General features: G+C 38.1%; 1 protein-coding gene across 4 annotated transcripts in view; it reads right to left on the reverse strand.

The window, feature by feature from the left end:
* The window catches only part of MYO5A (myosin VA), a 264,645-nt gene that overhangs the window by 154,275 nt on the left and 95,876 nt on the right, over positions 1-14,494 (reverse strand). For all 4 annotated transcript variants that reach the window (XM_049904982.1, XM_049904981.1, XM_049904980.1 and 1 more), the window contains exons 8-11: positions 14,112-14,219; positions 12,097-12,203; positions 4,880-5,145; positions 3,662-3,743 (exon numbers count right to left, since the gene is read on the reverse strand). In XM_049904982.1, coding sequence (XP_049760939.1) covers positions 3,662-3,743; positions 4,880-5,145; positions 12,097-12,203; positions 14,112-14,219 — 563 coding nt within the window. The remainder of the gene's footprint in view (positions 1-3,661; positions 3,744-4,879; positions 5,146-12,096; positions 12,204-14,111; positions 14,220-14,494) is intronic.

The raw sequence follows: 14,494 nt of genomic DNA on the forward strand, positions 1-14,494 counted from the left end.
AGATCTATGACTACATTTCTTAGTTCCTCTTTATTGTTTTAATGTTGTCTTCTTTTACATAATAGCATGGCTGTTATCCTGTTTTGAGAGTTGTTTTATCTTTATTTTTTTTATTTTCCTGTCATGGTTGACTTCTGATTGTTCTGCCCAGTGTCCTAGTCTTGGGTTGATACCTGATATTGTTGATCTTCTAACCAAAGGACTCCTTTTAGTATTTCTTGTAGTTTTGATTTGGTTTTTACAAATTCCCTAAACTTTTGTTTATCTGGAAATGTCCTAATTTCACATTCATATTTGATAGACAGTTTTCCTGGCTATATGATTCTTGGCTGGCAATTTTTTTCCTTCAATTTTTTATATAAGTCATCTTGTTGCCTTCTTGCCTGCATGGTTTCTGCCAAGTAGTCTGAGCTTATTCTTATTGGCTCTCCTTTGTAGGTGACTTTTCGTTTATCACTAGCTGCTCTTAAAATTCTCTCTTTATCTCTGGTATTGGCAAGTTTGATTATAATATGTCTTGGTGACTTTCTTTTAACATCTACCTTATGTGGAATTCAATGAGCATCTTGGACAGATATCTTCTCATCTTTCACATTATCAGGGAAGTTTTCTGCCAAGAAATCTTCAACAATTCTCTCTGTATTTTCTGTTATCCCTCCTTGTTCTGCTACTTCAATCACTTGTAGGTTATTTCTCTTGATAGAGTCCCACATGATTCTTAAGGTTTCCTGATTTTTTTTAATTCTTTTATCTGATTTTTCTTCAAATGCATTAGTGACAAGTGCTTTATATTCAAGTTCAGAAATTCTGCCTTCTACTTGCTCAATTCTGCTCCTCTGACTTTCTATTGAGTTGTCTACTTGTGTAATTTTATTGTTAAACTTCTATTGTTTGAGATAAATAGAACAGTTTTTTTTTTTTTTCTGCCTAGGGATTTTTTCAGCTTATTAAGTTTTTCATTATGTTTCTGAATAACCTTTTTAATTTCTTCAACTACTTTATCTCTCTGTTCCTTGGCTTGTTCTGCGTATTGCCTCATTTCCTTCCTGATGTCTTGAAGGGTTCTGTATATTAGTCTTTTGTATTCTGCCTCTGGTAATTTCAGGAATGCACTTTCATCTAGAAGATCCCTTGATTCTTCGTTTTGAGAGCTTGTTGATGCAATCATGGTCTGTTTTTTTATGTGACTTGATATTGACTGTTGTCTCCGAGCCATATATAAGTTGTTGTATTAGTTTATTTTATGTTTGCTTACTATGTTGTAGCTTCTTGCTTTGTTTTGTTTTGATATGCCCGTATGTGTTGCGTGAGTGACCTAACTTGATTATTTTCACCTTTGGAGCTCTGACGTCCTGTCCCCAGATGGCTAGAGCTGTTATCAGTTATATCAGTCTAGGAGTCCATTCGCTTTTCTTGTATGAATTCAGTTCAGGTGCCCAGGTAGCTGATCATCATGTGTGTGGTACAGGCCCTGTCCTATAGTCTTAGAGGTTCAGGGGTGATTGGTGTAGGTACTAGCATATGGTTGCAGCAGGGGTTCACACTCTGAACAAGGCAGGAGGCTGAGATTCATCCCCCACATGTCCTTGAAGAAAGTTTGTCCCTCTTCCCTATAGCATACAGGTGGGTGGGTTCTGCAGACAGATCATGGGCACCCAATATTTTTGTTTTTAAGGACTGGGAGGTACCAGTTATCCTTGCTCCACTGTCGCGGGTGGCTGGGTGATCTGAGTGGAACCACCAGTCCTTAGGCCCCTGATGTGGGTAGGTGAGGACCCTGTTTAATAGGCAAAGCAACATCAAACATCAAACACTCTCTACTCCACCGCACAGCTGAAACAGTTGTAGTCTGTCAACAAGGGCCTCTTCTCCTGAAATAGGCCCACACAGGTCCATGCAGAGGGGAAAGGTACTCAAAGTCCACGGACCATTTATGCCTGGACAGGAACGACTTCCGTGCTGAGCTCCCCCGGTCAGTGGAAATGGCAAATTATCTTTTCCCCCAGTTGCAAATTTATTCCTTCTCTGATGCTGGGACAATGGCTCTAGGCGCTCAACAGTGCCTATCTCAGGCCCAGGGAAGTCAGCCGCTGAAGCTGTCTTGGGAACGGGGCGGGGGGCTTGGTAAAATATACGCAAGTACTTAGCTTTTGCCGAGAACGCTGTTCTTCTCTGGTTCCAGAAGTGTGAGTAGGTTGTGTGGCTGGCTGCTTCTGCCTGAAGAAACTGCGGCCCAACGCTAGTACCAGCCCGCTGCCGCCGCCACTTCCAGGAATAGGGCCTGAGGGCTCCCTGCGATTCAGGTCCAGTAACTGCTCTCCACTTTTGAACTGTCTCTTCCTCTCCTTGCCCCTCAGTTCATTTTCTAAGCTTGCCTTTGATGCTCAGGGCTTCTAGGTTGTCATAAATATACTCGTTTCACTTTTTTTTTTCGGGTGTTTGTTGTAAAGAGGGCTCACCAGAAGCGTCTGTCTATTCTGCCATATTGGCTCTGCCTCTTGATTTATCAGTTTGAAATCATATCTACTGATTTTCTGGTGAGGTGGATGTAGTTCAACTCAAGACACATCACCTCTCTATTGCCCCTCGTCTTCCTCTCAATATTACTAATTTTAGATGCTCTTGGGTTTTCTTTTTACTTTCATAACTTAAAATAACATTTTTATACTTATATTTTTTGTTCTATTAACTACAGACCATACCACTTTACTCTTCTTTTTGTAAGATAAGGACATTAAGAGATCTCTTCCTCCCTTAAGCTCTCTTCCACCTATCCTCCAATTCCTGTGGGTGACTCATTTTTAAGGTCCTCTTTCATCAATACTAATAACTACCTCTAGCTTGTGTTTAGAGGTGTGTTTGGCATGTGGTGAGCACGTTACACATCCCAACTCATTTAATCTATACAACCATATGCAGTAGACACTATTATTATCTGCATTTTACAGATGAGGAAACTAAAGCCCAGGGAAGTCAATTAACTTGCCCAAGGTTCCCTGGGTAGTCAATGCAGAGCAGGATTCCAACCTAGGCAATTCACTTCCAGGGTATGTGCTCTTCATTACTATACCCTTTTGTCACTCATTTTTATGTACCTCCAAATCCCCCAACAGCACAGTAATCCTCAAAGATACTTAATATTACTATTTCACAAGAGAATTAAACCAGAGCCACTCACCCAATATTCCCATAGCCACTGGCTCAGTGAATGTCTCAGACTGTTAAAAAGAATATTTCAACTTCTGATTTTCAATTATGACATCTTGCTAATAAAGCAACTAAGAGTTAAAAAAGTCATCACTGGACACATACTTAGCTTCAGGAACAACAAATCAAAGGATATTCCCGGGTTCAAAGCTTCATACTCCATTTGCCACTAACACACTTCTTGCTTCCCTCACTCTAGCTTATTTGAACAAAATTTTCATTAATCTCAGACAGCAATCTAAGGATCATCTTGAATCCCACCTGGACCATAAAACATTTCTTCTAATGTTGCATTATTTTTTAATCATCAGTTTTTCAGCAGTTTAGCTGTTCTGAACCCCACACAACAATTATAACTCAAGATTTCATTTTCAGGAACCAGGCTTCAAACACAGACTAGGAATTCAAGAGGATAATTTATAGCAGAATATTATTCAAGGATGAAAATTCTTACCATATTGAATTGTTGCTGTAGTTTTTCATTTGCATAATTTATACAAAACTGTTCAAAACTATTTATCTCAAATGTTTCAAATCTGTAATGTAAAACGAAAAACAGTATGAGGAGAAAAAAAGAAACAAATAGCTTTTTAAAAATATTCAAAATGCACGTGTTGAAAGGAAAGAAACGGGAAATTCACCAACACTGTGAAACTTTCTTCCCACCTCAGTAAAGACAAAGGTTTGTACATCAGTAATATGGAATAAGCAAAATCATGATAAATAGAGAAAAGATTGAAGTTGTCAAGGATTTCATTTTACTGGGATCCACTATCAACACCTATTGTACAGAGGGTTGCTGTGAGTCAAAACTGCCTGGACAGCACCTAAAAACAACAAAACATGGAGTGTGTACCTAACAGATGAGCACCAGCCAAGCTGCAGGGAGATTTGTTTACAGTCTCCAGCATGCAGAAGTGTTCAACACTATGAATCTATATGAATTATAATAAAAGCATTGCACTTGTCAAATTATAGACTCATAGTTCTACACATACAGAGAATGGAAATACAAATAGAGATCTCACTGGTGTTTTCTTATTGTGTTTTAAATGAAAGTTTACAATTCAAGTCAGCTTCTCATACAAAAACTTATACACACATTGTTACATAACCCTAGTTGCTCTCCCTACAATGTGACAGCACACTCCTCCCCTCCACCCTGTATTTCCGGTGTCCATTCAACCAGTTCCTGTCTCCTTCTGTCTTCTCATCTCACCTCCAGACAGGAGCTGCCAATTTAGTCTCATGTATCTATCTGAGCCAAGAAGCACACTCTTTCATTGGTGTTCTTTGAAAACTTCAACCAGAAAACGAAAATTAGGCAACAAAAAAGGACAAATGTACAGAAAGGGTTTTAAAAGTTAGAGAAGGGTAGTCAAGGAAAACCAAGTAGCAAATAAAATTAGATTTTTAGAAATTGAGTGATAATTTACCATGACTCTGAAAACCTATCAATTTCACACACTAGCTTACTAAACTAGCCCTGAGTTTTAGTTAAATTTTAAACAACATACAATTATGTCACCAGTATCAAAGTACTCTCGAATTACCATAAACAGGATTTTCCTTCTCCTCACCAGTAGGAGACAGAATCCGATACCCACTTAGAGTTGCTATATAATCTCTAGAAACAAATGCTGTCTTTGGTTTATTAGCCAAATATCCTTACCCGTAAATGTCCAGCACACCAATAAAAGAGTGCTGCTTGACAGCAGAGTGGAGAACCCGATTGACATGATCTACGATCCAGTTAAAGAGCTTTGCATAGATGTGTTTGGCCAATGCATCACGGGCATTTGTGGCCTGCAGCTTGGAAATGGGCTTGATGTATGTCTCTGTGGCAGTCGCCAGCTTCCGATGGCAGAGCCAGTGACACATCTCCTCGTAGTCCACACCCATGAGCTCACAGAAGATGGTGAGGGCTTCATGCTTGGGCTGCCAAAAGAGAATGGATTACTTCCTATGACCAGGTCAGTCGAGTAAGAATTTCCTGAATAAATGTTAATAAGAGGAAACAAATAAAACCCAGCAATTTCTTTGTTATAACAAACACCGAGATCACCTGAAGCTGATTAATGATAGTAATCATAATCAGCCATCAAACCGGCATCTAGACAGCGCTTTGCAATCTCTTCAAAAGCTCATTTCAAAAATTACCCCTCCTTTTGGACTCTTCAAAATATTTTGTTTGTATTTCTCTTAGGGCACATTCAGTCAATCAAAAAATCAGCTTGCTAGGAGAAATTTACTGAGTGACTACTACATGCCAGTAAGAAAAACAGACATGGTGTCTGCATTCCTAGAGTTCCAGTAATCAGGGAATGGATATTAATCAAATGATTATTCCCAAGATGTAAAATCACTACGAAGAAGGACAGTCTGCTATGATTCCACTGAAGAGGAATGTGACCTATTCAGGGAGCCTGGAAGTCTCACCATTCTTGCTTCTAAGGAAGATTCTGGTTATATTTCTTCTAAGATTGGTTTGTTCGTTCTTTTGGCAGTGCATGGTATATTCAATATTCTTCACCAACACCTCAGTTCAAGTGCATCGATTCTTCTTTGGGCTTCATCTTTCACTGTCCAGCTTTCACATGCATGTAAGATTACTGAGAAGACCAAGGGTTGAATCAGGGGCACCTTAGTTATCAAAGTGACATCTTTACTTTTTAAAACCTTAAGGAGGACTTTTGCAGCAGATTTGTCTTCTGACTTCTTTTTTCTCCTTTTTTTTTTTTTTTTTAATTATTGTGCTTTAGATGGAAGAAGAAACCCTGGTGGTATAGAGGTTAAGAGCTATGGCTGCTAACCCAAAGGTAAGCAGTTCGAATCTACCAGGTGCTCCTTGGAAACTCTATGGGGCAGTTCTACTCTGTCCTACGGGGTCGCTATGAGTCGGAATTGACTCAACGGCCTTGAGTTTGGGTTTTTTTTTTTTAGATGGGAGTTTACTGAGCAAATTAGTCTCTCATTAAATAATTAATACACATATCGTTTTGTGACACTGGTTGCCAACCCTGCAACGTGTCAGCACTCTCCCCTTCTTGACATTGGGATCCCCATTTCCATTCATCCGGCTTTCCTGTCCCCTCCTGCCTTCCTGTCATTACCGCTGGACTGGTGTTCCCATCTACTCTCATATTCATGATTGAGCTGCATTCATTATTGTTTGTTTTATGGGCCTGTCTAATCTTAGGCTGAAGGGTGAACCTCAGGAGTGACTTCAGTACTGAGTTAAAAGGATGTCAGGGTTTCTCCAGTCTCTATTAGACCAGTAAGTCTTGTCCTTTTTTTGAGTTTGAATTCTGTTCTACATTTTTTTCCAGCTCTGTCCGGAACCCTCTATAGAGATCCCTGTCAGAGCAGTCGGTGGTGGCAGCTGGGTACCATCTAGTCATGCTAGACTTAGTCTGCTGGAGGCAGCTTTTAAGATCCCGGATGCTACTCACCAAAGTGGGATGCAGGACATTTTCTTTACAAACTATGTTATGCCAATTGCGCTAGATGTCCCGAGACCATGGTCCTCAACCCTCAGCCCAGTAGTTTGAGCCCTCAGGGAGTTTGGATGTGTCTACAAAGCTTCTATGACTTTGCCTTGGTCAAGCTGTGCTGACTTCCTCAGTATTGTGTACTGCCTTACCCTTCACCTAAGTTACCACTTACCTATTGTCTAGTTAGTGTTTTTCCCTCACCACTCCTCCCCTCCCTTGTAACCATCAAAGATTATTCATGAGTTTTTATAATAGTGGTCTCATACAGTATTTGTCCTTCTGTTATTGACTTATTTCACTCACATAATGCACTCCAGATTTATCCAAGTTGTGAGATGTTTCAAAGATTCATTGTTCTTCTTTATCATTGGGTAATACTCCATTGTATGTATATACATTGTTTATCCATTCATCTGTTGATGGGCACTTAGGTTGTTTCCATCTTTTTGCTATTGTGAATAATGCTGCAATGAACATGGGTGTGCATATGTCTATTTGTATGATGGCTCTTATTTCTCTAGTATATATTCCTAGGAGTAGGACTGCTGGATTATATGGTATTTCTAGCTTTTTAAGGGGGCACCCATATCATTTTTCAAAATGGTTGCACCATTTTGCCTTCCCACCAGTGGTGGATAAGAATTCCAATCTCCCTGCAGCCTCTCCAACATTTGCTATTTCCTGTTTTTGTGATTTGTGCCAGTAATGTTCAGGTGAGACGATATCTCACTGTAGTTTTGATTTGCATTTCTCTAATGGCTAGTGATCACGAGCATTACTTCATGTGTCTGTTAGCTGTCTGAATGTCTTCTTTGGTGAAGTGTCTTCATATCCTTTGTCCATTTTTTAATTATTTGTCTTTTTGTTGTAGAGGTGTTGGGCTTTCCTATAGATTTTAGAAATTAGACCTTTGTTGGATTTGTCATAGCCCAAAATTTTTCTCCAGTCTGTAGGTTCACTTTCGGCAAAGTCTTTTGATGAGCGTAAGTGTATAATTTTTTGAAGATCCTGGTTATCCAGCTTATCTTCTGGTGTTTGTGTACTGTTAGTTATGATTTGTATTCTATTTATGCTGTGTATTAGGGCCCCTAGTATTGACTCTCTTTTTTCTTCTATGATCTTTATAGTTTTTGGTTTTAAAGTCTTTGATCCATTTTGAATTAGCTTTTGTATATGGTGTGAGGTATGGATCCTGTTCATTTTTTTTTAACAATGGATAACCAGTTTCCAGCTCCATTTGTTAAAAAGGTTGTCTTTACCCCATCTGATGGACTTTGGGCTTTTGTTGAAGATTGGGTGACTGTAGGTGGATGGATTTACTTCTGGGTTCTCAATTCTGTTCTGTTGGTCAAAGTGTCTGTCCCTGTACCAGTACTAGCCTGTTTTCACTACTGTTGGTGCACAGTAGGTTCTGAGGTCAGATAGTATCAGTCCTCCTACTTTATTCTTTTTCTTCAACAGTGCTTTACTTATCCAGGGCATCTTCCCTTTCCATATAAAGTTAATGATTAGTTTTTCCATCTCGTTAAAGAATGCTGTTGATATTTGGATCGAGATTGCATTGTATTTGTAGGTTGCTTTGGGTAGAACTGACATTTTCACAATGTTGAGTCTACCTAACCATGAGCATGGTATGTTTTTCATTTATGTAGGTCTCTTTTGTTTTTTTCACAGTAGTGTTTTGTAGTTTTCTTTGCATAGGTCTTTTACATACCTGGTTAGATTTACTCTTAAGCATTTTATATTTTCAGGGGCTATTATAAATGGTATTGCTTTCCTGATTTCCTTTTCGTAGTTCTCTTTATCTGTGTATAAGAATCCAATTGTATCTTTGTTGAGTTTCTTTCTAGATGTTCTGTCCTTTACTCAAAGTGGTGTGTTGATGTCTCCTGTTACTATTGCGGAATTGTCAATTTATCTTTTCAGTGCTGTTAGAGTTTGTTTTACGTATTTTAGAGACTGTCATTGGGTGCACAGATGTTTATCATGGTTATGATCATTATATTCTCACGGTTCATTGTCCCTTTAATCATTATATAATGTGCTTCCTTGTCTTTTATGGTGGATTTGTTTTAAAGTCTATTTTATCTGAGATTAGTATTGCCACTCCTGCTCTTTTCTGGTTGCTGTTTGCTTGAAATACTTTTTTTCTATCATTTGATTTTTAATATATTTATTTCTCTGTTACTAAAGCATGTCTCTTGTAGACAGCATATTGATGGGTCCTGATTTTCTGATTCATTCTGCCACTCTCTGTCTCTTTATGGGTGCATTTAAGCCATTTACGTTCAGTGTGACTACTGATAGGTGTGAGTTTACTGCCGTCATTTTCTAGTGCTTTTTTTGTGGAGCTGATGTTTTCTTTGTTCCCCTTGCTCTCCTGTGCTAAATTCCTTTTGTTTGTGTTTTTTGTTTTGTTTTGTACATTTTGTGTTTACTGAGACTTTACATTTTTCTTCATCATTTGACTTCTTAACTGCTGCATCCATGAACATTGATAGTTGATCCAAATAAGAATGAAACAATTTAATCTTACCTCCCAAATGGTTAAACTGTAGTGCTTATAAATCACAAAATATCCAAACCCCTTGCTGTTGAGTTAACTCCAATTCATAGTAACCCTACAGGACAAAGTAGAACTGCCCCACAGGGTTTCCAAGGCTGTAAATCTTTATGGAAGGAGACTGCCACATCCTTCTCTCACAGAGCAGCTGGTGCGTTTGAACTGCTGGCCTTTTGGTTAGCAGCCAAGCACTTTAACCACTTCACCACCAGGGCTCCCATAGCACTTATTAAAAAAAAAAAAAAAAGCACTTATAGTTATTGTCAAATCAACAAAGTGGACAAGTAAAGAACTAGGCTGAAGTAACTTGTGGAAAATTTCCATGGGCTGAAAGTACTCCTCCTCCAAGATAATCACTTCTTGACATCTCAAAGGGGAAATTAGTGTCCTAAAATTTTAGGAAAGACTGATAGTGAAGCTGGTATATTTTTAAATTTAGTGATGACTTCCTTGGCATTTTGGGAAAGGTCACACAGGCAAAGACGGGGACGCAGGAATCAATGAGTTCATTTAAAAGAAGTCTAGTCTGTACATGAATTTTCATAGTAGCATTATTCGTAATAGCCAAAGCCAAAAGGTAAAAACAACCAAAATGTCTGTCAACTAATGAATGGATAAATGTAATGTGGTATATCCATACAGTGGAGTATCATTCAGCCATAAAATGGAATGGCATACTTATAAATGCTACAACATGGATGAAGCTTGAAAACATTATGCCAAGTAAGAGAAGTCAGTCACAAAAGGCTATACATTTTAAAAGTTCATTTATATCAACTGGAAACCCCAGTGGTGTAGTGGTTAAGAGTTAAGGAGCTAAGCTGGACAATGAATAAGGAAGACTGAAGAAGAACTGACGCCTTTGAATAGTGGTGTTGGCGAAGAATATCGAATATACCATGGACTGCCAAAAGAACAAACAAATCTGTCTTAGAAGAAGTACAGCCAGAACGCTCCTTAGAGGCAAGGATGGTGAAACTGTGTCTTGCATACTTTGGACATGTTGTCAGGAGGGATCAGTCCCTGGAGAAGGACATCATGCTTGGTAAAGTACAAGGTCAGCAGAAAAGAGGAAGACCCGCAACGAGGTGGACTAACACCATGGCTGCAACAACGAGCTCAAGCATAACAACGATTGTAAGGATGGCACAGGACCAGGCAGTGTTTCTTTCTGCTGTGCATAGGGTCGCTATGGGTCGGAACCAACTTGACGGCACCTAACAACAACAACAACAACAGGGCTTTGACTGGGAAATGAGGGGATGAGAGAATGATAGCTAAAGACTATAGAGTTCCTTTTTAAGGTGATAAAAATGTTCTAAAATTGACTTATGGTGATGGTTGCATATACCCGTGACTATATTAAAACCCACTGAATAGCACACTTTAAGTAGGTAAATGGAACAGTATGCAAATTACATTTCAATAAAGCTGTTAAATAAAAAAGGTCAGTCTACAATATTTCCTCAGGAGAAATCAGAGTTTAAATCAGGATCGTCAATCTGCCCTTTTTAAAAAAGTACATTAGGAGAAGAGGCTGGAAAAAAAACATGTATCTAAAATGAGGATCTCTGACTTAGGAAATTTACCCATCAAATATTCATAAAGAAAATTATCTGAACCCAGCTTTCTGCCCATCTAGCTCTTGTCCCTTTCACAAGTAAATCGTTTATACTATAGGATTTCTCTCCAAATCATAAATTCATTTATTTTTTATTATATTATGTCTCACATATCTAATGTAATACAAAACTACTACATTCAGAAAAGACAGGGAATAGATTGTCTCCCTATAGGAGTGGGGAATCTGTTTTTTATACAAAGGGCTATAAATACACAGAAAAAAAGGCAACCAAGAACGAGGTGAATAGAAATCATTTTACAGTTCTAAACACTAAAATAAACAGTATGGTTCCCGTGTTCAAGGACCTCAAATCCTAGTGCAGAAAGGCAAGTAAGAGAGATCTTTATAGTACAATATAATATATGCCAAAATAAAGGTAAGCTGAAGGGTAAGCGTGTATCTCTGAAGAAATGCTGAGTCAGATCTGCATGGTAGAAGGTAAGAGCTGACCAGGCAGGACGACGAACCATCAACATATCCTCAGCAGAAAGAATCTAGAATCTAAGGCAGGAGACAGAGGCAGACTGGCATGTAAATGGCTAGAGTGTGGAGTGTGAGAAGTGGTAAGAGATAAGCTGAACAGGAAGTGAGGAGTTCTCAAGGATTTAAGTAAGGGCATAACATGAACCCTCACAGCTCTAACTTCCTGTGGGGCCATTTATATCCCAGTCACTAATAATTACATAGAGATAGAATTTATTAATTTTAACCATTATAGATGTGCATGTACCATATTCAACAAGATTAAAAGGGACAAGTCAGTTTCTTACCCATTGCCCTCCCTGCCAGCCATCTAGTTCTTCCCAGGAGTAAGCACTACTAACAATTTCTTCAATAATTTTTAAACCATATTACTTTTCTACAGCTGAAACAAGGTTATCAACTTTTGGTGCTTGTTTCATGGGCCAAATGAACCTTTAGACTCACTAATCCAACCTTCACATCTAACATTTCCCACCTCTGTTACAGAAATCAGACGTGTATCCCAGGTCACGCATATATACATATGCAATCACTGTGCCTCAGATATTAGAATCCATATTTTTTATTCACAATTCAAGACTCTCCTTTGGAGAATATAAAAAAAAAAAAAATAGCTCTCTGATAATTATCTCTCTGGTGATAAATATATTGTTTCCATAAAATAAGAACCAACAAAACCAAAACACGACACAACTGCCATTCTACTAAGCTTAGCCTGAACTTACAGGTATTGTGCAGCTGTCTGAATCTCGGGATGTAAATCCAACATTGCCTAAGTGAAGGATGCCAGCAAGTATTCGGAAAATTCCCATCTGATAAGATTCACTAATTCCTGTAACAACAGAGTAAATGAGCAAGTGATTAATTCCAGAACAGGAACTAAACAATTACAGTGGACAACGTTAAGTCTATTGTTAACTCTTAAATATTGACAGATGTTGTGTTCATGACAAGGTGTCATAATTAACAACGTTTTCAGCCTTGTTGACATTAACACTTTGGGTAGTTTAACATCATGGCTGAGAGCATGGGCTATGGGGAGTCATGGACCTGGGCTTGAGGCCTGGCTCTACTACCAGCCTGCCATCTCACATGGGCGGGTAACTTCACCTTTCTAGGCTTCCATTTTCTCATTTGAGAAATGGGGATAATAATAGTGACTCTCTCTCAACGGGTAGTTTGAAGATTAAATGAGATAATGCAAGTAGCATACTTAGCACACTATGTGACAAATGGTAAATGTTAAACAAATTATCAACATCATTGTCACACAGTAGATTAAAGTATGTTATTAACATTATTACCACTTCTCTTTATCTCTACTCCAAATGCAATTTGCAGCCCAATAAGACTCTTTTAAGTCAAATTATTTAATTACTTCTTCTAACTACAGACCACATATAAGTCCAGTAGATCTCAAGATTAGAAGTGTCTAGGCTGGTGCTCTACTTCAGCCTGACGAGTGAGTGTCCAAACATGGCGCTAGAGCAGGACCTGAAGGATAAGGCAGGATAAGGAAGCTGTACAGCTTTCAGCTTTTTATTAGATCTGGTTTTGTTTTTCAACAAAATAAGAATTTATAGAACATTAAATATGATTATATGCAAGTAAAACATAGTAAAGTTATTTCTGAATATGTAATCTTAAACATATTAAGAATTGACCTCATAAATGCATGTTTTTGCCATCTCCTGCATTATGACTTTTTCAAATTCACAATGTTCAATTTGCAAACTGATTTTGCTTATGCAGTAAAGCAGTATTTTTTCAGACTTGAGTGCGCATACAACTCACCAATGGATCTGGTTAAAATACAGATTCTGATTCAGTAGGTCTGGGATGGGGCCTAAGCGTGTGTATTTCCAACAAGCTCCCCAGTGGTCCTGGACCATACTCTGATTAGCCAAGTAACGCACATGATTTTAAATTAAATTAACTCATCTGTGGGTGCTCCTTGATGTTCCAGCTTAACGATTTTTGAGTTATTTATATTCTGAGGTTTTAAAAAAATTAATTCACCTCTCTCTAAAAGTTGTCACTATGGTTCTAAAGATTAATTTATTCACATGTAGACGCAACATTTTTTAAGTCCCAGAAATAAGTGACATTTGAGCAGTATCAAAAATGTTAAAATAAGCCCATATGTGATACAACGTTCTGTCACTAAGCCAGCTCAGCCACATTTCCTGGACAAAAGAAAAAACCGTTGCTGTAGAGTCAATTCTGACTGATGGTGGCCCCATGTGCTACAAAGTAGAACTGCTCCAGAACAGACACAGACAAATAATTAAAAAAAAAGAACAAAAACAAAATTATACCCTCAAAACTTATACTCTAATGGAACCCATTTCATTTAGTTCCAGGCTTCAGATTTTGTAAAAATGTAAGCAAAGAACTCAAGTTAGTCCTACTTCCCCTAACTCGTCGAATGTCTTTTTTTAAAGAAAGCTTTATTGAGGTGTAATTTACATACCTTAAATTTCACCCATTCTAAGTGTGGAAGTCAATGTTTTTAGTAAAATTAGAGTTGTACATCCATTATCACAATCTAATTCTAGAACAGTTTCATCACTCCAAAAAGAAACCTCATGCCATTTGCAATTTGAAAGCATTTTTTAAGGAATGTCAAATCTCCCAATAATATTCACCAATTAATACGAAGCCAAGCTAATATTCCAAACAAAGGCTGCTTGAGTCACAAAGCTAGTGCTCACAAGAGCTCAAGAATAAATTAAATTACCTAGCAAAGTGCAGGCCTGCCTGGTATGTGCCATCTCCTTGGCGTCATCAACTCCTTCAATCACAGGACTGCCTCCCTGCTTCGTGTAATTAAAGTAATTGGCATTTCCTGCAATTAAGGGAAATAAAAGTTTTGCAGTTCATAAAAAAGCCTTGACATTTATCCTATTCACTCTGAATTAGAAGCAGTGATAGCACAGTTAACTCACAGGGTCTGGATTTGGGCTGCCTATGATTTCAGTTACTGTGTTTTAATACAAAACCCGACATTAAATAATGAAGTAAAATATTTATCTTAATTGATGAAATGAATAGCCCTTTCCTAAAGGTTTTAATCCAATCTATGTGCTGGAATAATCTCCTTAAACACTTTATTACCCTCAT

The sequence above is a fragment of the Elephas maximus genome, chromosome 12, assembly GCF_024166365.1.
Source record: "Elephas maximus indicus isolate mEleMax1 chromosome 12, mEleMax1 primary haplotype, whole genome shotgun sequence".
NCBI classification, from domain to species: domain Eukaryota; kingdom Metazoa; phylum Chordata; class Mammalia; order Proboscidea; family Elephantidae; genus Elephas; species Elephas maximus.